This window comes from Sciurus vulgaris (genome assembly GCF_902686455.1).
Source record: "Sciurus vulgaris genome assembly, chromosome: 6".
In the NCBI taxonomy this organism is placed as follows: Eukaryota; Metazoa; Chordata; class Mammalia; order Rodentia; family Sciuridae; genus Sciurus; species Sciurus vulgaris.
Genome location: NC_136466.1, coordinates 25,136,575 through 25,159,904, shown reverse-complemented (window position 1 = coordinate 25,159,904; position 23,330 = coordinate 25,136,575). Strand labels below are relative to the sequence as shown.

Sequence of the window (23,330 nt, the reverse complement as noted above, 5' to 3'; positions counted from 1 at the left end):
TTGAAGAAAAGTGTGTTGGACACATGCTCTGATTTTTAATAATCCCTTTGCCTTCTACCAGATTAGCCTGGGCTGCCAGCTGGAGGGGAAGATTAGCTGTTCTAAGAGCAGAGAGGCCATCGCTGGGTGACCCTTAGACATTGTTTTCCAAAAGGTCCTTCTTTGAACCAGAGGTAACTACAAGCTCAAAAGTCAAAGAGCAAAGTGCCAACCAGACTCAGAGCAAGAAAACACTGGCTTCTAGGTGTGTCACTGATTCCCCTCACACTATGGACAGGAATGACAAATGTCCCACCCCTACTGTGTTTCTAAGTCCAGATGGGCTCTGCTCATATCACTATGTAAGAGAGAACTAGAGGTGGTAGTCCCTACGGTGTGTGCCTGGGGCTCATCTGCAGTTGGTGAATGAGGCCAGGCACAGGGGCTCAGGAGGGGTGGGTGATCAAATGGGTGTGGGGGTGCAGTTCAGACCTTCAAGATCTGAGGGAACACAGTGTTTTTGTATTGAGATGAGGGTTTCCTTGTGTGGCCCAGATTGGTCTCAACCTCGTGATCCTCCTGTCTCAGCCTCCTAAGTAGCTGGGACTCTAGGTGTGTGCCACCCAGGCTCAGCTGTGCACATTCAAGCAGTCTGAACTTGCACTGAACTGAATTAGTTCTCCTCAGCATTGTCCCATCCCATGTTTGGTTTTTTTAAAAAAGTTACCAAGAAGCCATTTTCCATGGCCAGTCAAATCTTTGCAGGACTGTGCTTGTCAAGGTGCTGAACTCTGGAAACAACTAACTCCCTCTCTCTCTCTCTCTCTCCCTCTCAGACTGCATTGGCCAGAACAGTCAGAGGCACTTGCTCTTTGACACAAGCCATTCAGGGGTCAAGCTGAGTTCCGAGACGGGTTTACCTTGGGCTATTCTGATCATTCCGATTATTCCCTTTAGGATTCCCAGGACTCTTTTCGGGAACTTTTCTGGACTCGTTGGGAATTTTTCATTTTTTGAGTGTCATCAAACCAAATTAAAACCTCAATTTCATATACAGGATTACAAAGGTTTCGGGGACAGTGGGTTTTCTCATCCCTCCAGCAGCTCCCAGCAATGGTAGAGAGGGGTGGAGCAAGCTGTGGGCTGCAGGTGGGCAGGAGGCCAAGGGACAACAGTGGGACTGAGCCCCCCAGCCCCTCTCCTTCCCTCACACACTTGTGCCGTTATGAGAGAGTCTGAGTCCTCTGCTCAGCCCCTGAAATGAGATCATCACCGTGTGGCAGTCAGCCCTGAGCCTTGGGGGAGACCTCAGCTACACACCAGTACAAATATAGAAAGAGCCCCTGGCTACAGTCTTACCAGTACGGTGGGCGGGGTGCTGGCATTTACCAGCTTGGACTTCCTGTTGGGTAGCATGCTCCCAGCCTCTCCCTTCATCTGGAGAGAGAAAGCACAGGTGAGCAGGACGTTCCTCTCACATGCACCCAAGCAAAGGGGAAGTTGAAAGTCAAAGCTGCCAGCGTTTTTATTCATTTTTTCTTTCTTGGTGCCGGGCATTGAACCCAGGGCACTTTGTCACTGAGCCACATCCCACCCTTTTTATTATTATTTTTTTTTAATTTTGAGACAGGGTCTCACTAAGTTGCTGAGGCTGCCTTCAAACTTGCCATCCTCCTGCCTCAGCCTTCTGAGCCGCTGAGACTATAGGTGTGCGCCTGGCTAAGCTGGTAGCTTTGGTTGCTGTCTCTGGAACCAGACAAAATGATTCTAAAATGTATATGGAGAAATATATAAGCAGGAAATAGCTAGAAAAACACCAGAAAGGAACAAGAGTGGTGCAAGGGAGGGCATAAAAAATACTAGGTCTACCAACTGTAAAAACTTGAAGTTTCTTTAAAAATGTATTTATTCTTTTGATGGGTGTGGTGGCGCAGGCCTTTAAATTCCATCGACTCAGGAGGCTGGGGTGGGAGGATCACAAGTTTGAGGCTAGCTTCAACAATTTGCAAGGACCTGAAAAACTTAGCAAGATCCTGTCTCAAAATAAAAAATAAAAAGGACTGGAGATGTGGTTCAGTGGTAAAGCAGTCCTGGGTTCTATCCCTAGTACCACAAAAAAAAAAAAAAAAAGAAAAAAAAAAACTTATTCATTCTCTCATTTCTTGCAGCTAGTAAAGAGTTGTTGCTATAAAAGAAAAGACTTGTTTTCCTAGGACTTAAAGAATAGTTCTAACTTGAATGGTCCAATTTTGTTGTTATTTATTGGTTGTTTTAAAAACAAAGACCCAAAAACAAAGATCAAGCTATTGTGAAATCAATCAAGAGTTCTTTGGAAAAATAAATGGATATGAATGCCATGTATTAACTTCCTTTTAAAATATACCTTAAGGATCAGGGATATAGCTTAGTTGGTAGAATGCTTAGTTCGCAAGCACAAGACCTGGGTTCAATCCCCAGCACCACAAAAATAAATAAATAAAATAAAATATAGCTTAATGTGGGGCATGGTGGCCCATGTCTATAGTCTCAGCTATTCAGGAGTCTGAGGCAGGAGGACAGCAAGTTTGAGGCCAGCCTGAGCAACTTAGAAAAAGACCAGTGTTAAGTTTAAAAAAAAAAAAAAAAATCCAGTGTTAAGCTTAAAAACTGACAAACACATAATGAAAACTGATAACATCTCTACTACATAGCAAAACCAACATGGCATTGTTCACTTTATATGCTGAACGAGGTAATTTTGACCATGCAGACATATCAAATAAGCTTTTTTTTTTTTTTAAATACATCACAGTCAATGTGTACAGACATAAACTCCTTTGAATTTTAAGAAAACTTTGTTATAAGCAGATTGCATAGTACTTTGATACTAGAATTTTGGTCTGACTTTGGTAAAGGAAGATTATTTCATAATAGTTTGTCAACCGCTACGAAAATATGTCCCATACTTTTGGATGGGATGTGCAGAACTATCGAATCTGGTGACGCAGACTTTCTGGAATTTCTCCATAGTATTTTTTTTTTTTTTTTTTTTTTTTTGTGGTGCTAGGAATTGAACCCAGGGCCTGTGCTCACAAGGCGAGCACTCTACCAACTGAGGTACATCCCCAGCCTCCATAGTATTTCTTAAAGGAACTGTTGAGTCACTGTGGTGTACACCTGAAGAATATCTCAGAGGCAAGAGATATTTTAAATAAAATTTTAAAAGCTGAGAATGTAGCTCAGTGATAAAGGACCCCTGGGTTCACTCCCCAGTACTAACAAAACCAATAGCCCACCAAGGCAGAGATCTTTCTCCAGGCTAGATTCTTCCAGGTACTCCTCTCATACCAGTGCCTGGGGTGGCAGAAGCACACCCACCTTCAGGCAGTGCTACTTGTAATAGCCAAGGGATGGAAGGGAGGCAAGTGTCTGTGGACAGCTGAATAGATAAACACAATTCAACGTACATACTGTGATGGGTTGACGTATTTAACGCCATGGAACTGTTATAGGCCAGGCTATATGGGCAGTGACTAAATAGACTCCATTTTACCTTGAGACTCCAGGTTATGTAGGAAATGCTTCTCCCATGGGAATATCCAGCCTCTGTACCCGTCAACAGTTGCTTAGCTCAATTGGTTTGGCAAGACAAAATGACTAAATGGCAACTCTTGTATCATAAAAAATTGTTGTCTTTTGACTCCTATTTCTCCTAAACAATGCGCCAGGTGAACGGTGATGTCAACAATGATGGTGTGGATGTTAGTAACCATGCTTTACTAACTAGGTACTAGTTTGTACCTAGGTTAGGGTCATTTTGACCCACTTCCCCCCTCTGCTGATGATTTCATGATATTAGTTTGTAATTTCGAATCATAGCAACAGACAATTATGATTGATGTACTGATTTTTGGTATAAAAACCCCTGCAACCCTATGGTCGGGGTTGTTCTCCCAACAGCCATTTTTGGGGCATTGTGTGAGACAGTCAGGTGGCCGGCTAATAAAGACTCTCAAATTTAGACCTCTCAGTGGTGATCCGTCTGTTCTTAAGTTGCATCCCACAACAAGTACAATGGAATTTTATTTGACCTTAAAAAGGAAGCAAATCCCATCACATCCTGAAACCTGGGTGAGTGTTGAGGATGTCACACTAAGTGAAATAAGTCTAAGAGAAGTACTGCATGATACCACTTACCTGAGGTAAGGTATGTATGGGAGTCAAATTCATAGAACCAAAAGTTACAAGGGTGACTGAGGAAGAGTGGTGGTAGAGTGCAGATGAGCATCAGTTTTGCAAGATGACAAGATCTTGGAGATCAGCAGATGTGAACACACTTAGCTCTACCGGACCAGATACTTAAAACTGGCTAAGATGGAGCCAGGCACAGTAGTGTGCACCTGTAATCCTAGCTACTGACTAGGGAGACTGAGGCAGGAAGATCCCAAGTTCGAAGCTAGCCTGAGCAATTTAGTAAAAACTTGTATTGAAATAAAATTAAAAACAGGGCTGGAGAAGTAGCTCAGAGGTAGAGTCGACCTGGGTTAAATCCCTAGGACCATAAAGAAATAAATAATACAGTAAATTTTGTTTTCTGCCACAATTTAAAAAAAAAAGCTTTAATAATTAAAAGTGTTGCACTAGTATTGTCAATTATAGGCAGACATTAGGTAACAGATTAAAAGGTCTGGAAATAGATCTAAACATTTACATGCAAAACACATGACTTTAAACTGGGTGCAGTAATGCTTGCCTGTAATCCTCAGCGACTTGGGAGTCTGAGGCAGGAGGATTGCAAGTTTTGAGACCAGCCTCAGCAACTTAGCAAGGCCCTAAGTAACCTAGCAAGAACCTGTGTCTCAAAAAATAAAAAGGGCTGGGGATGAGGCTCAGTGGTTAAGTACCCCTGGTTTCAACCCCTGGCATAAAAATAAATAAACAAACATGAATTTAGAGTATAAGAAGGAATTATTATAAATAAAACTTAACAGATGCTGAACCTCATCATAATAAAAGGAAATGTGATGTAAATCTACAAAATATTATTTCTCATCTACCAGAATGGCAAAAATTCAAACGTTTGACTACATGCTCTGCTAGTGAGGTGGAGGAGAATTTCAAATTGTATTCGTTCTCTCTTTTAAAAATATCTTTATTGGAAGAAAAGAAAGGTAGGCGGAGTTCTCATGAAAACGGAAGGAAGATCACAAGAGGAGGAAGGAAGGGAAGGAAGAAATACTAGAGAATGCCATTGACCAAATTTTATTGTTATACTGTGTGCATGTATGAATATGTAACAACAAATCCCACCATTATGTCCAACTATAATGCACCAATAAAAATATGGGAAAAATTAAAAATAAAATGTTTATTGGCTAGAGGTGTGGTTTAGTGGTAGCCCTGAGGTCCATCCCCAACACCACCCCCACCAAAAATCTTTATTGAGATATAATTCACTTATACAATTTACTTAAAGTGTACATTTCAATGGCTCTTAAATGTACATCTGTTATGGTTGATTTTAGGACATTTTTATTGCTCCTAAAAGGTATTCTTACCCCTTAGACATGACTCCCCAATTTCTCCATCTACCCACTCTTTCCATTGCCCCAGTGCATTGATCTACTTTTCATTTCTGTGCATTCGCCTATTCTGAATATTTCATATAAATGAAGTCATACAATGTGTAGCATTTAATAATTAGCTTTTCCTGTGTTGTAGCATGTATCTATTTCATGCCTTCTTACCACCAAATAATATTCCATTGTGTAGATATACCACATTTTGCTTATCCATTCTCCAGGTGATGGACAATTCTGTATACATATTTGAGTGGACATATCTAAATCCTAGGAGTGGAACTGCTGGGTCATATGGCAACTATGTTTAGCTTTTTGAGGAACTTTCCAGCTGTTCTACAGTGGCTACATTATTTTGTATTCCTGCTGGTTAATTATGAGAGATTGTTTCTTCACATTCTCACCAATACTTGTTATTGTCTGTCTTTTTTTTTTTTTTTTTTTTTTTTTTTTTTTTTGGCACCAGTGATTAAACTCAGGGCCACTCAGCACTCAATCACTGAGCCACATCCCCAGCCCTATTTTGTATTTTATTAGAGACAGGGTCTTGCTGAGTTACTTAGCACCTTGCTTTTGCTGAGGTTGGCTTTGAACTCTCCATGCTCCTGCCTCAGCCTCCTGAGCCGCTGGGATTACAGGCATGCGCCCCTGCACCCGACCTGGTCTGTCTTTTTATCATAGCCACCTAGAAGGGTGCAAAGGGATTTCTCACTATGTGGTTTTGATTTGCATTTTCCTAATAACTAATGATGTGGAACATTTTTTTTTTCATATGCTTATTGGCCATTTGTATACCCCTTGAAATATCCAGTCAAATCCTTTGCTATTTTAATATTTGATTTTTCTGTCATTTTTAAAAATATTATTGAGTTGTAAGTGTTCTTTATATATTCTAGATGCCAGTCCTGTTCCTTATCTTGCTAGTAATAGCTTCCCATTTCATGGGCTGGCTCCTCGCTTTCTTGATCGGTTCATTTGCAGCATGAAGGTTTCAAATTTTCTGTTTTTGAGATGAGGTCTCACTGTGTTAACCAGGTTGGCTGCAAATTCCTGGGCTCAGTAATCCTTCTGTCTCAGCCTCCCAAGTAGCTGGGACTTCAGGTACACTTCAGTGAGCCCCGCCAACAGTTTTACAATTTCATGTATTCCAATTTATTTTTCTTTCATCACTTGTGCTTTTGGTATTTTATCTAAGAAACCATCGCTTAATCCAAGGTCACAAAGATTGAAGTCTATACTTTCTTTAAAGCCTTCTGCTGTTTCAGTTGTTACACTTAGGTCGATGGTTTTTTTTTTTTCTTGCCTTTTTTTTGGTGGGGGGAATGGATACCAGGGATTGAACTCAGGGGCACTCGATCACTAAGTCACATCTCCAGTCCTATTTTGTATTTTATTTAGAAACAAGGTCCCACTGAGTTGCTTAGGGCTTGGCTAGGTTGCTGAGGCTGGCTTTGAACTCATGATCCTCCTGCCTCAGCCTCCCGAGCCACTGGGATTACGGATGTGTGCCACTGCGCCTGGCTTGATGGTCCATTTTGAATTAATTTTTGTAGGCGGCGTGAGGAAAGGGTCCATCTTCATGCTTTTGCATGTGACTATCCATTTGTCCCAACACCGTTTGTTGAAAACTCTTCTCTGCCCATTGAATTGTGTTGGCACCCCTGTCACGTTGAATTGAATTGTCATTGAATAGTCTTTTGGCAACAAAGGTGTTTTTATGTGGTTGAAATGTGGGGCCCTATGACTGTGTTGACTATTTAAAACTTCTCATTCTAATTTTAAAAATTATGATTCAGAACTAGATGGCATTTTCTCCTTCATCATTCGGTCATTCTTGGCAGACATCACCCAGGGTCTTTCACCTGAGCCTGAACGAAGCTCACAGGCCCAGCCACAGCATGCCCACTGTGGTCCAGAGATGGCCCAGGTTAACCCCTCTGCAACTGTGCTACTCAGCGCCATCACCTGGCTGAGGAGCAGCATTACAGATCATCGGGGAGGATGAAGCACAGAGAGACCAGGTGACTTCCCGGAGTCTACAGGTGATGTGCGAGAGAGCCAGGATCAGGCCCGACTTCCACACGGGGCTTCCTGCCATTGTGCCACTTATTTCTACAGATATTTTATTTCTTGTATGTATTGTATTTGGTTTTATTATTCCAGAGGCCTGTTGACCAGTTATGACTTTAGGAAATACTGTTCCCCTGGATCCACAATTCTTATCGACTACTTAGTCTGGGGGAAAAGGAAGAGAGAATGGGGACCTAGAAAGTACCTTCCAGTGTTGGACGAGTTGGGACATCAGAAGGAGGCCACAGGCAAGCTGCTCACCATTTCCACTGTGAATTCCATTGCAGCAGGAGGGATGTCCAGTCAGCCAAGAGGCAGGACCTCCCAGGGAGCACTCCTAAGCTATTTAGTACCCAGTCGGGGAGGCAGCATCTGACTTAAGATACTCTGATACTTGGTGTGTAGGTCTGACTCCCACTTGGAGCCAGATCAATGGATTTCAGCCGCTCCATGGATACAGGGCCCTGCCCCTACCCCCGTTGGTTCTTCCTCTCTCTCCTCCTACACCCTTCCATACCACTGCCTGGCTGACAGCAGACAACCTGTTGTGGTCTGTACATGTGCCGTGTCTGCCTCAACATGAGCTCTCCCGAAAACCAACAAAAGAGAAGCAATAAAGTGAAGCTGGGCCTTGGCTCCTGGGTCTGATGGATTGGCAGGTCCTCTGTGTACCTGTGTGTAGTCCTGTCCTGCACCACCTAAACCTTCCAGAAGGACGGGTGGGAAGCATTTCACCACTCAGCCCAAACCTGTGGCAAACACTTCTCCACCACCACTAGGATAACACCTGCTGTTTAATCAGCTGGGTTTATGAGGACTTGAAAGCACTGTCCTTCAAAGGACAAAATGTATCTGATTTCCTTGACCTGAGAAATTCCCAGGGCTTGATCCTGAGTTTGGCTCACAGGTGGCTAAGGATCTGTCAGAGAAGCTGCCCTTCCCATAGTGCTAGGATTCTGGGGTGAAGCAGGTGATTTTTAGTCTGGCTAGTCTGGCAGTCTGCTCACTGTCTTGGGTCCTCCAGAACATGGCGCCTTAGGCACAAGGGAGATAGATGGTGGCGTTGGGTTCCTCTGGGGCTAAGTCAATTAAATATTTACAGACAAGAAACAAAGGAAGCAAAGCGGGGGAAACATTTGGAGATCTAACAAACCATTTGCAGACGGGCAGAGCCTTCGTATTAACAGGGGCTTTCCTCTTTCTGGCTTCTTAGGAAGTGAAAGTACTATTGACTGTCAAGTTAGCCATCTTGTTTGGGAAGAAAGCTGAGGGGTTTTAGTCTGTTTGTTTTTGAAGTTTCCGGGACTCTGTCGTCATGTCATCCACAGGAACTTCACTCTTGGCTCAGTCTCCTCCCAGCGTCTGCCCTGTCTGATCAATCCCAGCATCTTTGCTAAGAGGCCTCTGATCTTTGGGGATGCCTGATTCCTTCCAGAAATGTTTGTGAAGAACTCATTACATGCGGGGAGTTGTGGGAAGCTCTGAGATGCACAGGAGAATGAGAAACTTTCAGTCTAGATGTGTAAATCCATCATTCCGAAAATCTCTTTCAGAAGTATTGAGTTAGAGGTCTGGGCCAGAACTAGGAAACAGAACGCAGACCTGGCACACCCAAAACCCTTAAGGAAGGACAGTGCCAGGCTCTCTCCCGCTCATGGATACGCAGTGCCCAACCCCAAGTGAACCTTTTCCTCCCAGATCGATTCTAGCTTATCCAAGGAATGCTGTTTTCAGTCAGACTATATGTATATTGGTGCTAAGGATTGAACCCGGGGTGCTTTACCACTGAGCTCCATCCCCAGTCCTTTTTATTTTTATTTTGAGACAGGAGTTTGCCAAGTTGCTGAGGGCCTCATGAAGTTGCTGAGGCTGGCCTCGAACTTGCAATCCTCCCGCCTCAGCTATCTCAGCTCCTGGGATTACAGCACCACACATGTTTTAAAATCAAGATAGATGTAAGATTCAGCCACATGAATATCAAAACTGCATCAAAGAAATTCCTTATTCCATTACTGAGCTCTAAATAAGCAGCTGTGTACTTTTTATGAGGATACAGATGATAAATTCCAATAAATAAATTAGTGCACATAAGTTTTCCTTTCTGAAAGAAGTGGTGCACTTTCTTGTGGAAATCAAAATCAACTGGACAAACCATTTTTACCTTCTTTTTTCCTTTAGCTACCAGTAAGCTCAGAGTTAAATTTAAAGCTCCATCTTACTTCTTGGGGTTATTTTTCTGAATCATACTCTTGTGTATTCACAGTGACATATCCACAAGGATGTTCATTATGACATTGCTTTAAATGGCTGAAGACTGGGAACACTGTGGATGACCACCAATGAAGGACTGGATAAATAAATTATACCACAGATTACCACAATGAGATATTACCCCACCCCAGTAAGATTGGCTATTACCAAAACAAAACAAAACAGAAGATAACAAGTGCTGGCAAGGAAGTAGGGGTAAGGGAATCCTTGCACATTATGGAAAACAGTCTGCAGGTTCCTCAGAAAAAATTAAAAGTGTAACTAGCCAGGTGTGGGGGCGCATACCTGTAATCCCAGGGGCTTGAGAGACTGAGGCAGAAGGATTACAAGTTCAAAGCCAGAACTAAGCAAGGTCCAAAGCAACTCAGTGAGACCCTGTCTCTAAATAATAAATAAAGAAGGGCTAGGGGTCTGGGGATATAGCTCAGTTGGTAGAGTGCTTGCCTCACAAGCACAAGGTCCTGGGTTCAATCCCCAGCATTGCCAAAAAAAAAAAAAAAAAAAAAAAAAAAAAAAAAACTGGGGATGTGGCTCAGTGGTTAAGTGCCCCTGATGTCAATCCTGGGTACTAAAAATAAAAATGTAACTGTCATGATCCAGCAATCCCTCCCCTGGGTATATATTTAGATAAAATGAAAACAACATGTTCACAAAACATCTGTACTCCTCTGTTATCACAGCACTATCCACAGTTGCCGAAAAAAAGTAGCGGGGGAGACAACCTAAGTGTCTCTCAAGTGACAAATGGATAAAGAAAAGATGCGGCACACATACACAATGGAATACTATTTAGCCATAAAAAGAATGAAATCCTGTCATTTACAATAATATGGATGGAGCTAGAGATCATCATTTTAAGTGAAATAAACCAGATTCCGAAAGACAAGTTCTGGGCTGGGGTTGCTGCTCAGTGATAGAGCACTCACCTGCAGGCACCAGGTCCTGGGTTCCATCACCGGCACCCCGGAAAGAGGGACAGACAGACAGACTAGTACTGCATGATCTTACTCATGTGAAATATAAAAAAGTGGATCTCATAGAAATTCAAAAGGCTGAGGAGAGAGGGGTGAGTACTAAGTTACAGTTAGATAGCAATAAGGAGTTCTGGTGTGTTGCTGCATAGTAGGGCAACTAGAGATAATGATAATTTTCAGTATATTTTAAAAGGCTAGAAGAAAGGATTTTGAGTATTTTCACTATAAAGAAATAATTGATGAGCTGGGCCAAGTGACACACACTTATAATTCCAGCTACTAGGGAGGCTGAGGCAAAAGGATTGCAAGTTCATGGCTAGCCTCAACAACTTAGCAAGATCCTGTCTCAAAATTAAAAATTAAAAAGGACTGGGAATGTAGCTCTATGGTAGAGCATCCCTGGGTTTGATGCTCAGTAAAGCAAAAGAAAGAAAAAAGAAAGTTTTGAGGAGGTGGATATGTTTAATCTAATTTAAACATCATACAATGTATACATCTATAGAAACATCACACACATAGTACCACATACATCTATACAATGTTTGTGTTTTTATGTATCAGATAAAAATCAATTTAATTGATGGGCACAATGGAGCATGCCTGGAAACAGGCGCCAACCCAGGATCGTGAGTTCAAAGCCGGCCTCAGCAAAAGCGAGGCGCTAAGCAACTCAATGAGACCTGTCTCTAAATAAAATACAAAACAGGGCTGGGGATGTGGCTTGGTGATCAAGTGCCCCTGAGTTCAGTCCCTGGTACTCACCCCCCAAAATCAATTTAACTAAAAAAAAAATAAATAAATCATAGTACATCGCAGTCATTAAAGGAACAGGGCAGTTTTGTGCGAACTCTCCAGAGGTACTAGGTAAAGAAAGCCACGTGTGGCATCTCGGCAGGGGTGTGCGTGCGTGGGTGCATGCTGTTCACATACGTGCAGGATAACACACAGAATTCGGCTATCCCTAGAACAGTATCTAAGGAACAGGTTCAATGGCAGCTGCTGGGGGGATAGGGGACAGGGGGAGAGGAAGCCTATCTTTCTTCCATGTACCATTTTCTGTTCGTACCATGAGCATATTTTGCTCATTTAGAAAATTACATCAAAAAATTTAAAAATCAATTCATTGTCCCTTGTCTTTGAAGATTCCTTGAATAATTAGCTCTCCCTTGCATTATCTTTCCCTTTACTCTAAGGTCGATAATTTCAGTTCTTAAAGAGCTTGGGGGAGTCCTTGCCTCCCCTGAAATCGTATGCCACTTTTTCCATATTTGTACTTTGGAGTCGAAGGATCCATAGCTTTCAGGAGATTGTTCCCAACACCTAGGATTAAGACCAGTGCCCCTGTCGTGGTGTGACTGTAACTGCTCCTCTCTGCCCCTCTTCTTCTCCTTAATAATTTTACATGCTCCAAAATCTCCGCAGTAGCAGTTAGAGCACCAGGCTGTCTTCTCTGTGGATCACACCAGTCCCTCAGGACAAAGTAAAAGGTATTTAGTGTTTGATGGTTTCTAATCAGTTTTCATTTCAATTATAGCTGTTCTATTGTATTCTTTTATTGGAAGCTACCTCCAACTCATGAAATGGACCTGGGGATAAAGTATAAGTAAACAGAATCGGACATTAAAATTAAAAACAAAAGTTCATAGAGACTAGGTGACAATCAGGGCAAGAAGACCTTAACCCTGGAACGAGGCAGCCCTGGTGCACGTCGTAAGGCAGGCTGCTGCGTCTGTGTTATGGAAACTGGACATTGCTAAGACGGAGTGTTTAGGGACTTATTCGTAAGTGCAACCTCTGACTGTGAGGTTCCACAACACCTCTGGCCAAAGAGAGAATGACTTTATCTTCTGGTGGTGAGAAAACCCTTTGGCTGTAGGAGTAGCAGCAATTTATCTATTGACATCTGATTTTATTAGAACAATCGAAGCATTTCCTAACCTGCCCTTTATTCTTTAGCTTTGCCAGTCTGCCTGTAGCCAGCTCCTGAGATACTTATCTAGGTGTCTGAGTCCTCTTAAGATTCACAACAGTATCATTCTGCTGAATATTTTATACCAAACCAGCTTGCTTTCTGAGCCTCTCTGCCTTCCTGTGGACGTGTTTTCAGTTTTATGTGAACACAGTTGGTAAGAACGTTCCTGGGGGAGATCTCAAAAATGGGGGGTGCAGGTGGGTCTTCCACCAAAGAAGTTCCTTCACATTCTTTGCCAATCACAGTGTTCAAGTTAGAAAATTTGCCACATAAAAGCTGGGCAGGGTTCACCTGTAACTCTAGCTACTGAGGCTGAAGCAGGAAGACAGGACTTAGTAGACCCTGACTGAAAATAAAATAAAAAGAGCTGGGACCGGGTGTGATGGGGCACACTGTAATCCCAGGGACTTGGGAGACTGAGGCAGGAGGATCATGAGTTCAAAGCCAGCCTCAGCAACTTAGCAAGGCCCTAAGTGACTCAGTGAGTCCCTGTCTCTCTGAATAAAAAACAAAAAAGGACTGGGGATGTGGCTCAGTGGTTAAGTGCCCCTGGGTTCAATCCCTGGTACAAAAAAGGAAGAAAATTTGGCAAGTAAAATGAATTAAAAGCAACATTTGTAAATATTTAAAATGCTCAAGTACTACACATTATATTTTTATTGGGTTTCCTATCTCTGACTTGACTAATTCTTATTTTTTTTCCTTGTAATTTTTGAAATCTCCCTAATCTAAGAAGTTGTCTAGAGCTTGTCTCTTTGTTGGGGTGTGGGGGTAGTGGGGATTGAACTCAGATTGAGCTTGTCTCTTCTGATGTTATTTTCCATTTAAAGAAATGGAGGCATAGAAATATTCAGTATTTGGCTTCAAATTTGACATAGTGGCAGAATTTGAATTTATATTCACTATCATACCTGAGACTGTAGATGAATGCAGGATGTCAAGGATTGAAAAGGCCACAAAGGATGAGATCAGCTTGTGTTAGCTCTGAATAATGGACGTGTGTGTGAGTTACTACCGAAGCACGGTTTCTCTAAAATATTAATCATTCTTTCAGGAAACATTTATTATGTACCAGACACAATGCTAGACACGTGGGATACAAGGATAAGTAAGATAAGCTTTTTGCCCACACTTACAAAATAGTATTATGTAATTTGATTTTTCAAATGATAAAGTATTTAGGAGGAAATCAGGAAATAGTGATTTTAGAAGGAAATGCAATCAGGGAAGATAAAGAAATGAAATTCACTAAAAGTAAAGTTTCTAATATTTTGTAGCAATGGAGTGATTCTCCATCAAAGGAAATTTGATATATATTGTGAGATTATCCAAGTTAAATACTCTTTGTGTGATTCTTATTGAAAGCAGATGATTCTGGTTGTGCAAACTTTTTATTGAAAAATCTCCAAGCTAGATAAATGATACAGCAAAGCCATAGCTGGTGATCATGATCATAAGAATCTGAACCCAGGACACAGGAATAGGGTGAGGGTCGGGGGAGTAGAGACAGTTGAATTTTGAGGTTTTTCTGTAGCTCAATCTTTCAGATCCTAGGTTCCTGAATATTCTGCATGATTGAATGTTCCTTTTTTTATAGGTATATATCATCTTCATGTGAAGATGCGTTGTTTCTTTATCAGCATAAAATTATTTATAAAATTTACTCTTAGAGAACAAATGAAAACAAAAAACACAAAAAAGACCTCATGACCATCTACTCTGCTTTTTTTTTTTTTTTTTTTTTTTATATCAGGGACTGAACTCAGGGGCACTTGACCACTGAGTCACATCCCCAGCCCTATTTTCAATTTTATTTAGAGACAGGGTCTCACTGAGTTGCTTAGTGCCCCGTTTTTGCTGAGGCTGGTTTTGAACTCACAATTAATTCTGCTGTCTCAGCCTCCTGAGCTGCTGGGATTACAAGTGGTGATGAAACTTGAGAGCAGAAGTGACCCACTCCAAATGCCACAGCTTCTGGCAGAATCCAGGGTTCTAGCTGGGTGTGGTGGTACATGTCTATAATCCCAACAACTCTGGAGGCTGAGGCAGGAGGATTGCAAGTTCAAGGCCAGCCTCAGCAATTTAGGGAGACCTTGTCACAACAACAGCGCAAAAGGCTGGGAATGTGGTTCAATGATAAAGCTCTCCTGGGCTCAATCCCCAGTACAGCAAGAGAAAAAAAAAAAAAATTCCATATTTCCTAACACTTTGCATGGTGCTGCAGCATGTGGTTTTGGAACAGCACAAATTCTATTTCATAAGTGAGGAAATGACATAACACAGGGAGAGGGCACCTGAGGAAGTAACTCCCTTACTTCAGCCTTTGCTCTTAGGCTGTATTTTAGGAAAGAGCTGAACTTTCTGCCTCCAGCACCAGGGAAACTGAGCTGAAATGCACGGAACGCAGCTTCATGCCTCTGGTGAAGGTTCTGAGAGCTGCTATGACCCACCATCTGCTCAAGTGTGAGCCTCGTACAGAGGGAAGAGCCACAGATATTGATTCAAGAAGATGAAATGCTTCCAGGCAGTGGTTAGACTCTGAGACAGAAACAACTCCCTTTGGGCCGTTGTACGCCATGGGCTGCACGGTTCTTACAGAACACCCTTTAAAGAGTTTACTGCCCCACTTGACTGTTCACCCAGGAGGCAGAGCCTGCCTGTCTTGTTTACTATGAGATCACAGGACCGCGCCTGGCATGTAGCAGGCACTCAGGAAGTGTTTGCTGAATAAATGAAAGATGAGAAAAAAAAGAACGAAAACCATTGCTTTTTGCCCTGGGAATGTGTCCAATGATTGCTATTGAGCATTTCAGTGATGTTCCCTTGTGCTAGCTACTTTTTTGTCCAATATCAGAAGCTAAGTGCATTTCTGTTCTAGCAAACTGAATCGAATCTTTATATTCCAACCAGAGAAATGTAGCTGGACTTGCATATGAAACTGACGCTAACCCCAAGTCAGCATCTTGTCTTGCTGACCTGATGCCCCAAAGGGCCTGTAGGGGTACCCTGGAAACGCTGGCCTAGAGCTTCTCTCCACCTGCATACCCCGAGGGCATGCCTCTCACTCACTAACCTTTGTGGGAATCCTTTAAGTCCCATCAGACCACTAACAATTTCCACCTGAGACTGCTATTGATATATCTTAGAATGTTGCAATGGAAGCAGTTTTGACCCGACTGTCCAGCTCAAAGCCCACACATCTTTTCAGAGATTTTAGAACTTATTATTTGACCCATTCCTTCCAGGTGATGGCAGATTAGAGCTGAGCAGCAATCAATCAACAGTAGCTTCCCAACAGTCTTCCAGTTTGATTTGCCTCTTGGGAATCGCTCCTCTGCATGAATCTGAAGCCGGCCCCAGCTCATTAGTATTACCTGTCAATTGCTAGAAAAACAAAACTCCAGAGGAGACAGGGTAGTACACATGTAGGTAGAGGATGCAGACAGCTATGAGAAAGAGGTAGGAAGATGTCCCAGGACCTTATTCGGAGGCAGCCCTCACCTGTAGTGTGAGTGGGGGGGACAGGATGGTGGCAGAGGTGGGAATAGTATGTTTTGCCCTTCTGTAAGTGAACTTGAATTTGTCCTGACCTTCCCAAACAGCTTTCCTCCCGAAAACTCCCACATACCTCTGCGGTGGGCTGTTTCCAAGCTTCTCCAAAGTCCTGGTCACAGGTCAAGCCTGGATCTCTTCCCTTTCAGATGTGATCAAGTGTTTGCTGCCGGCTAACCCCGTTGTTATTTGGGTGGGTCGAGAGGCTGGCCATGGAGATCCGATCGCATTACAGAGCTTCCGACTGGCTCCAGGCAGGCACGTGATGAGAGAAAAAGTTTGGGTCTGTTTGGTCTAAAGACAAAATGCCCTTTTTTCTAAAGGGCATGTCCTTAAAACTGAGAGGACACACGCACTTCAAACAAGAGCTTGAAAGAAGTGGAGTTGGTCACTGGTCTGAGTCCCCCTCTTTTTATTTTTTATTTTTTCTAATAAAAAACTCCCTTCATCTTCTACAACTTAAGAAAATGTCCCCGTCTTGTAGAAGATAGGTTGACAAAGAGACTTGGGAGTCAGATGATAGCAGGCAGTTCAGGATAATAAAAAGAGTTAGAAGAAGAAGAAGAAAAAGAGTTAGAGACCGGAAGACATAGTTTTCTTATTTTTTATTGTTTCTTTTCCTGCCAAGGGCAGGCAGGGGGAGGGGCGGGGAGCGCCTCACATGAGCTGTCACTAGAGACTCTAGACGTAGGGAGAGGCAAAGCTGTGGAGGTCGCGTGTATTTTACAGGGGAAGTTAGCAGGCAGGAGGCACATCACAAAATGGGGACTGCCTTTGAAAAAGAACTGAGTTATTTTAAAATTTCTTTCTTCCTTTTCTCAAGATCATTTTGTCTTTATTATGAGTAAATGAGAATACAGAGGAAAAAAATGAATGCAAGTAGTGCAAAAAACAGTTGGTAGTGCAAATGTTATAATATTGACATCTCATTTTCTAAGTTGCTAAGACAGTCCTTTCTGATAATTTAATCTTTAGCTTTTTTTAAATTTATTTATTTTGATTCATAGTACACAAATGGAGTACAACTTTTGTTTCTCTGGTTGTATTATTTTAAAATTTCTAAAAGAATATTTAAAAATGGGCAATATATGCATATGATATAAAATACAAAAGAGTCAGTCCAGGAGTGCTCTACCACTCAGCTGCATCTCCAACTTTTTAATTTTTCTTTTAAGACATTCTTGCTAAGTTCCCTAGGCTGGCCTTGAACTTGCAATCCTCCTGCCTCAGCCTCTCTAGTAGCTGGAATTACAGGTGTGCACCACTGTGCCCTGCTGCCATGTTCTATTTATTTATTAATTTTGGCACTGAGGATTGAACCCAGGGGTGCTTTACCACTGAGCCACACCCGTAGCTCTTTTTATTTTTTATTTCGAGACAGCGTCTTGGTAAGTTGCTTAGAGCCTCACTATAAATTGCCGAGTCTGGCCTCACACTTGCAATCCTGCCTCAGCCTCCAGAACTGCTGGGATTACAGGCATGTGCCACCACGCCCAGCTGCCATGTTCTTTTTAGTGTTGATGTGCTGTCCCACTGTATGGATGTGTCATACTTTATTTGGCTAATAAAAGACCATGTTTTGATCAGTCATCTTTCCCTGCCTAATTCCTTGTACAAAGCCAGGGTTCAGTAAACATTCAATGCTTACTCACAAATTTATTACATTTTGTATAGTTTATGTTTTTGCTTACTTTTCCTTTTAGAAAATCTCTCTCTCTCTCTCTCTCTGGTACTGGGGATTTGAACCCAGAGGAGCTTTACTACTGAGCCACACTGCAACCCTATTTTATTTTACTTTGGGGATTGAACTTAGGGGTGCTTAACCACTGAGCTACATCCCCAGCTCTTTTTATATTTTATTTAGAGAAAGGGTTTACTTAGGGCTTTGCTTAGTTGCTGAGGCTGGCTTCAAACTTGTGATTCTCCTGCCTCAGCCTCCCAAGCCACTGGGATTACAGGCATGAGCCACTGTGCCCGGCTAGAAGGCCAAGGTTTTTTTCAATATCCCAGATGCTTCTATAATGTCTACATCCCCTGGCAGGCCACATCTATCTGGTGCACAGATCTAACATGACCACCTGACTTCCAAGGCCTGCCTTGGTCTGACTCCTTTCATATAAGATTATTTCCTCTCCTTCCTACTAATGCTCAAGCATCCTTGTCATTCACATTCATTGTTCATTTGTGACAATGTACAGAAACTTGTTTTCCCTTTTCTATTACCCCTACTTCCATATCTTTGCTGATGTTGATCCTCCCACTTGAAATATCCTTCCTCTTCTTGTCCACTCTTCTGATGCCAGTGCTTTTCTTTCTGAACTTTTTTTTTTTTTTTTTCCAGCTCATGAGAACAACACCTAGAGTAGCAGGAACTTTTTATTTTTTTCTATAATCATTTCATAGAGGACCTTTATGTATTTCCATGGTATTAATAACTCTGGTACATAGTAGATCCTCAGTAAATAGCTGATTGCTGGGCAAGAGTTACAGAGAAGACTCTCTTTCCAGTGAGAATATCTCTATAGCTGTCTGTGGCTTTCCTTCCATCCTATCTTTGGAGGGCTGCTCAGTTTTCCTTGTCTTGTGGTATGTGAGATACCGGCTCCTGGATGATCTCCTTGAATGAAGTGCTCCTGGGATAGGCGCTGTCTGAGCTCAGAGCACTGTCACCAATCAGCTGTGTGACCTCCACCTCACTGAGTCTCCATTTTTCATCTGTAAAGTGAGTGAAGCAGATTAGTGGATCTCTTAGGCCTCTCCTGATTATAATGTCTGAAGATCTGGAATTGAGATTTATGATCATGTTTATCAGTTTCTCCGGGATATGTTCCTTACGTTCCTCCCACCCCCCCAACACACATCTGGTTGGCAACTTCAGACTCTGAAAGCCTCTGGTTCCCTTTGCTACTAGGACCTTATAGAATGTTACAGAAATTCAAACGAAGACTCTCAATGCAGGTCGTATTAAAAAAGCACAGAGAGGGCTGGGGAGATGGCTCAGTTGGTAGAGTGCTCACCTTGCAAGCACAAGGCCTGGGTTCAATCCCCAGCACTGCAAACAAAATAAATAAATAAAAAAGAGAGACTTTTGTTATCGGGCTGTAATATAGAAGAGTATGGTTTGGTTGGTTAGAGCAGGGAGAGAGTTTTAGAATTAGTTCCAAAAGACAAGTTTCACTCTTACCTATGATAATGTGCCTCTCCTGCTCTCTATACTGGCCTGTGCTTCCAACTGCCAGACAGACATCATCTTTCTTCTTTGCAAAGTACCAATGTTCAGGTAGCAGTTGAAGATTTTCACAAGAACAATAATCAAAAGGCTGTAATGACAACTAATTCTCAGTTGGTTATCTAGCAAAGTTACATCAGTTGTCACCTTATATTTCCATATGCAACGATTCTCTGTGCTGGAGAAACTAGCCAGTTTTCCCTCCCTGCCACATTTAGCAGAATTAACAAAAACAAACAAACAAACAAACAAAAACACAAAACTGTCTTTATTCCATGTCTGTGGAAGTCAATGTAATTTTAAAAACATAAATCTGGAGCAGGTCATTCCACTTAGAAAAAAATTCTCTGGGATTTTCACTGCACTAGGAATACAACCTCAACGCTCCCTGGCAGACACACCTTCCCTGAGCTCTGCAGCCTTGGCTCCGGCCTCTCTGTCTTTGCTCCACCTCTGCGCAGCTGCCAGGGCCTCTTATCACTACCAATAACCCGCAGAACTTGTTTCTTATCCTCTGGCACTTGAAGCTCATTGCTCTCAGCTCCTCATCTCTTTTCCTGTCCTCATCTCTGCCTACAAGCCACCTCTTCAGAGAGGCCTTCTTTGACCTGCATGGAGGTTACTTCCCCTCGTCTCCACTAATCCAGTTATTCTCTGTCACATAATCTCATTAGTTTCATTGGAGAAAACCACCACAATTTCTCATTATCTTTCATTTCTTACTTGAATGTTTGTTTTGTCAGTCCCTCCCATCAAGTGTTAATCTCAAGGTGGCCAAGAACCAGGTCTGTTTTATTCACCAGTGTATACCCTCTAGTGTCACCATAGGGCCCTGATCACAGCAAATGGGCCATAAACAAAAATGACTGGGTGAACATTTAATCCCCCAGACTGACCTGGAAATCAGAAACTCAGATCCCCATACTATCTCTGGGAGCTGAGTGACCTTAAACGAAGTATTTAATTCCTTTCTGTGAAATTAGGGGATCTATTGGTTAGAATTATTTTTATGAACTTTTGCAGTGTTAGAAATTTAAAGTTCTATGATTACTTACTTTTAATTTTTTTTTTTTTTTTGTGCAACTGGGAATTGAACCACTGAGTTACATCTCCAGCCCTTTTTAAAAAACTTTTTTTTTTTTTTTTTTTTGGTGCAGGGGAATTTGAACCCAGGGCCTCATGCATGTCAGGCAAGCACTTTACCACGGAGCCACATCCCCAGCCTTCTCCAGCCTTTTTTATTTTTTATTTTGAGACAGGGTCTCACTAGGTTGCCCAGGCTGGCCTCGAACTTGTGATCCTCCTGCCTCAATCTCCTGAGTCACTAGGACTACAGGCATGTGCCACTGCACCTTGCTGCATAAAATAGATTTAATATATATTTCCAAATTTTAAAAAATATGAACTGGGGGCTGGGAGTTTGGTTCAGTGGTAGAGTGCATGCATAGCATGCACAAGGTCCTGGGTTCATTCCCTAGAACCAACACTAAATCAACAAAACCCAAAACCAAACAACAACAATGACAGACTATGAAAACTCTATTATCAAAATAATACTCAAATGCTTAATTATGAAACATGACCTTTGCTCTTTATTTAGGGGAATTTAGATGATCCATTGATAATTTCCAAGAGCCAGAAGAGGTTTGTTTTTTCCCCTTCTATTATGTAGGAAAAGCAGGAACAATGCATTTTCAAAAGCAGGAACTACCAAAAAAAAAAAATTAAAAAAAAGGCACCAGCTGGGGACATTCTGCAGTTGAATGTAAGACAAATATAAAATCTATTGAAAGCTTTCTAAAAAGTGACAGATGTGCCTTTCCCTGGGGGGTAGGGACTTAAAAAAAGGAATTAATAGGCAGGTTTTTGAAGTACAGGCGCAGAGAATGACTTCTTGTTATTAACCTGAAATCATTTACCTTCTGTCTCATGTTTTAGATATTTATCTTCCTATTACTTATATACACATATATATGTAATATATTTCCCATATTTATATTTATCTTCCTATACATATTGTACTCTTAAGAAGTGCATCCTGCTAGATTTATTTACTTATTTATTTTTTTGGGTGCTGGGGATTGAACCCAGGGCCTTGTGCTTGCAAGGCAAGCACTCTACCGACTGAGCTATCTCCGCAGCCTCCTAGATTCATTTAGAACTGGGAATAACAGGAAGGCTTGGCTGACCAAGACTATCACCTGACTGGTTTTTATTTTTAAAAATTTTTGAATTTGTTCTAATTAGTTGTACATGACAGTAGAATGTATTTGTACATTTTGATAGATCATTCATAGAGTGTAATCTCTCATTTTTCTGATTATACATATTGCAGGATCACATCAGTCATGCAGTCATACATGTACACGAAGTAATAATGTCTGTTTCACTCTATCATTCCTTCCCCCATACCCCTTCCCCTCCCTTCACTCCCCTCTACCTAATATAAAGCAACTCTATTCTTCCCTATTCCCTTCCCCCACCTTATTGTGAATTAGTTTCTGCATATTAGAGAAAACATTTGGCCTTTGGTTTTTTGGGTTTGGCTTATTCCACTTAGCATGGTATTCTCTAACTCCATCCATTTACCAGCAAATGCCAGACTTCCATTCTTCTTTAAAGCTGAGTAATATTCCATCATTTCCTGCAAATGACATACTTACATTTTTTTTTTAAATGACTGAATATGTACACCACAATTTCTTTATGCATCCATTGATGGATACCTAGGTTGCTTCCATAATTTGGCTATTGTGAGTTATGCTGTTATAACCATGGGTATGCATAAATCATCATAGCATGATGACTTTAATTCTTCAAAATAAATATCAAGGAGTGGTATAGCTGGGTCATATGGTGGTTCCATGCCTAGTATTTTGACTTCCATACTTATTTCCCTAGTGGTTGTACTAATTTACAATGACAGTAGAATGCATTTATACATTTTGATAGATCATACATAGAGTGTAAAAGTGTTCCTTTTTCTCCATATCCTCTCCAGCATTTATTATTGCCACACCTTATTCTATAGTTTGTAATTTAAAAACAATAGGCTTTTTTTCAAGTATGAAGTTATTTAATTAATTTCCAACTACCCCCTCAGTGGTCTGGCAGGCCTTTCTCCCATTGAGAATCACTGATTGCCACAAATGTTCTAATTTCGCCATAGCATGAATATAGTATAAAACTCTCAATCTATAATGTAAATACTATGTAATGCTTCATGAAATGTAAGCCATCTGTGTTTGGTTTATCTTTTTCTCTAATAATTTGAGAAAGAAACACCCAGTTCCAGGAGGGGGTGGTGGAGGGGAAGGAGATGGCTTCCTGATTTGATTGTTTCAGTCACATCAAGCCCAGTACTGCCCTGCCTGATAGGGCTACTCTCTACTGAATCCAATTACAATGGGTGAAAAGGATATTAGAAACCCATACAAATGACAGTGGGCAGTGTCTTGCCTTTTCCACCCTAGTATGTGTAAGCGCAAAAGGACAGGAAGCCGACCTCTGCGTATTCAGAGAAGCCTTTATTTCTTTGCGGACTGGGGCGCCATTCAGATGCACTTTCCGGATGGGAAAATGGCCCTCAGTTACAGAGGGGATTCTGGTTTTATAGGGTACAATGAGGATGATGTAACCATTGGAAACCAAGCGTGCAGTTTTGATCATCAGGGGCTAGTTGTACAGGTTAAAACCAGACCTGAAGGGATGAGTATTCAAATCTT

The 23,330-nt window shown here is 41.7% G+C and overlaps 1 protein-coding gene across 1 annotated transcript in view; it reads right to left on the bottom strand.

The window, feature by feature from the left end:
- FAXDC2 (fatty acid hydroxylase domain containing 2) overlaps positions 1-16,805 on the bottom strand; it is a 31,631-nt gene extending 14,826 nt beyond the window's left edge. Inside the window, exons 1-2 of the mRNA XM_079144998.1 lie at positions 16,453-16,805; positions 1,339-1,416 (exon numbers count right to left, since the gene is read on the bottom strand). Coding sequence (XP_079001124.1) covers positions 1,339-1,416 — 78 coding nt within the window. The 5' untranslated portion in view covers positions 16,453-16,805. The remainder of the gene's footprint in view (positions 1-1,338; positions 1,417-16,452) is intronic.
- Between the last annotated feature and the right edge of the window lie 6,525 nt (positions 16,806-23,330).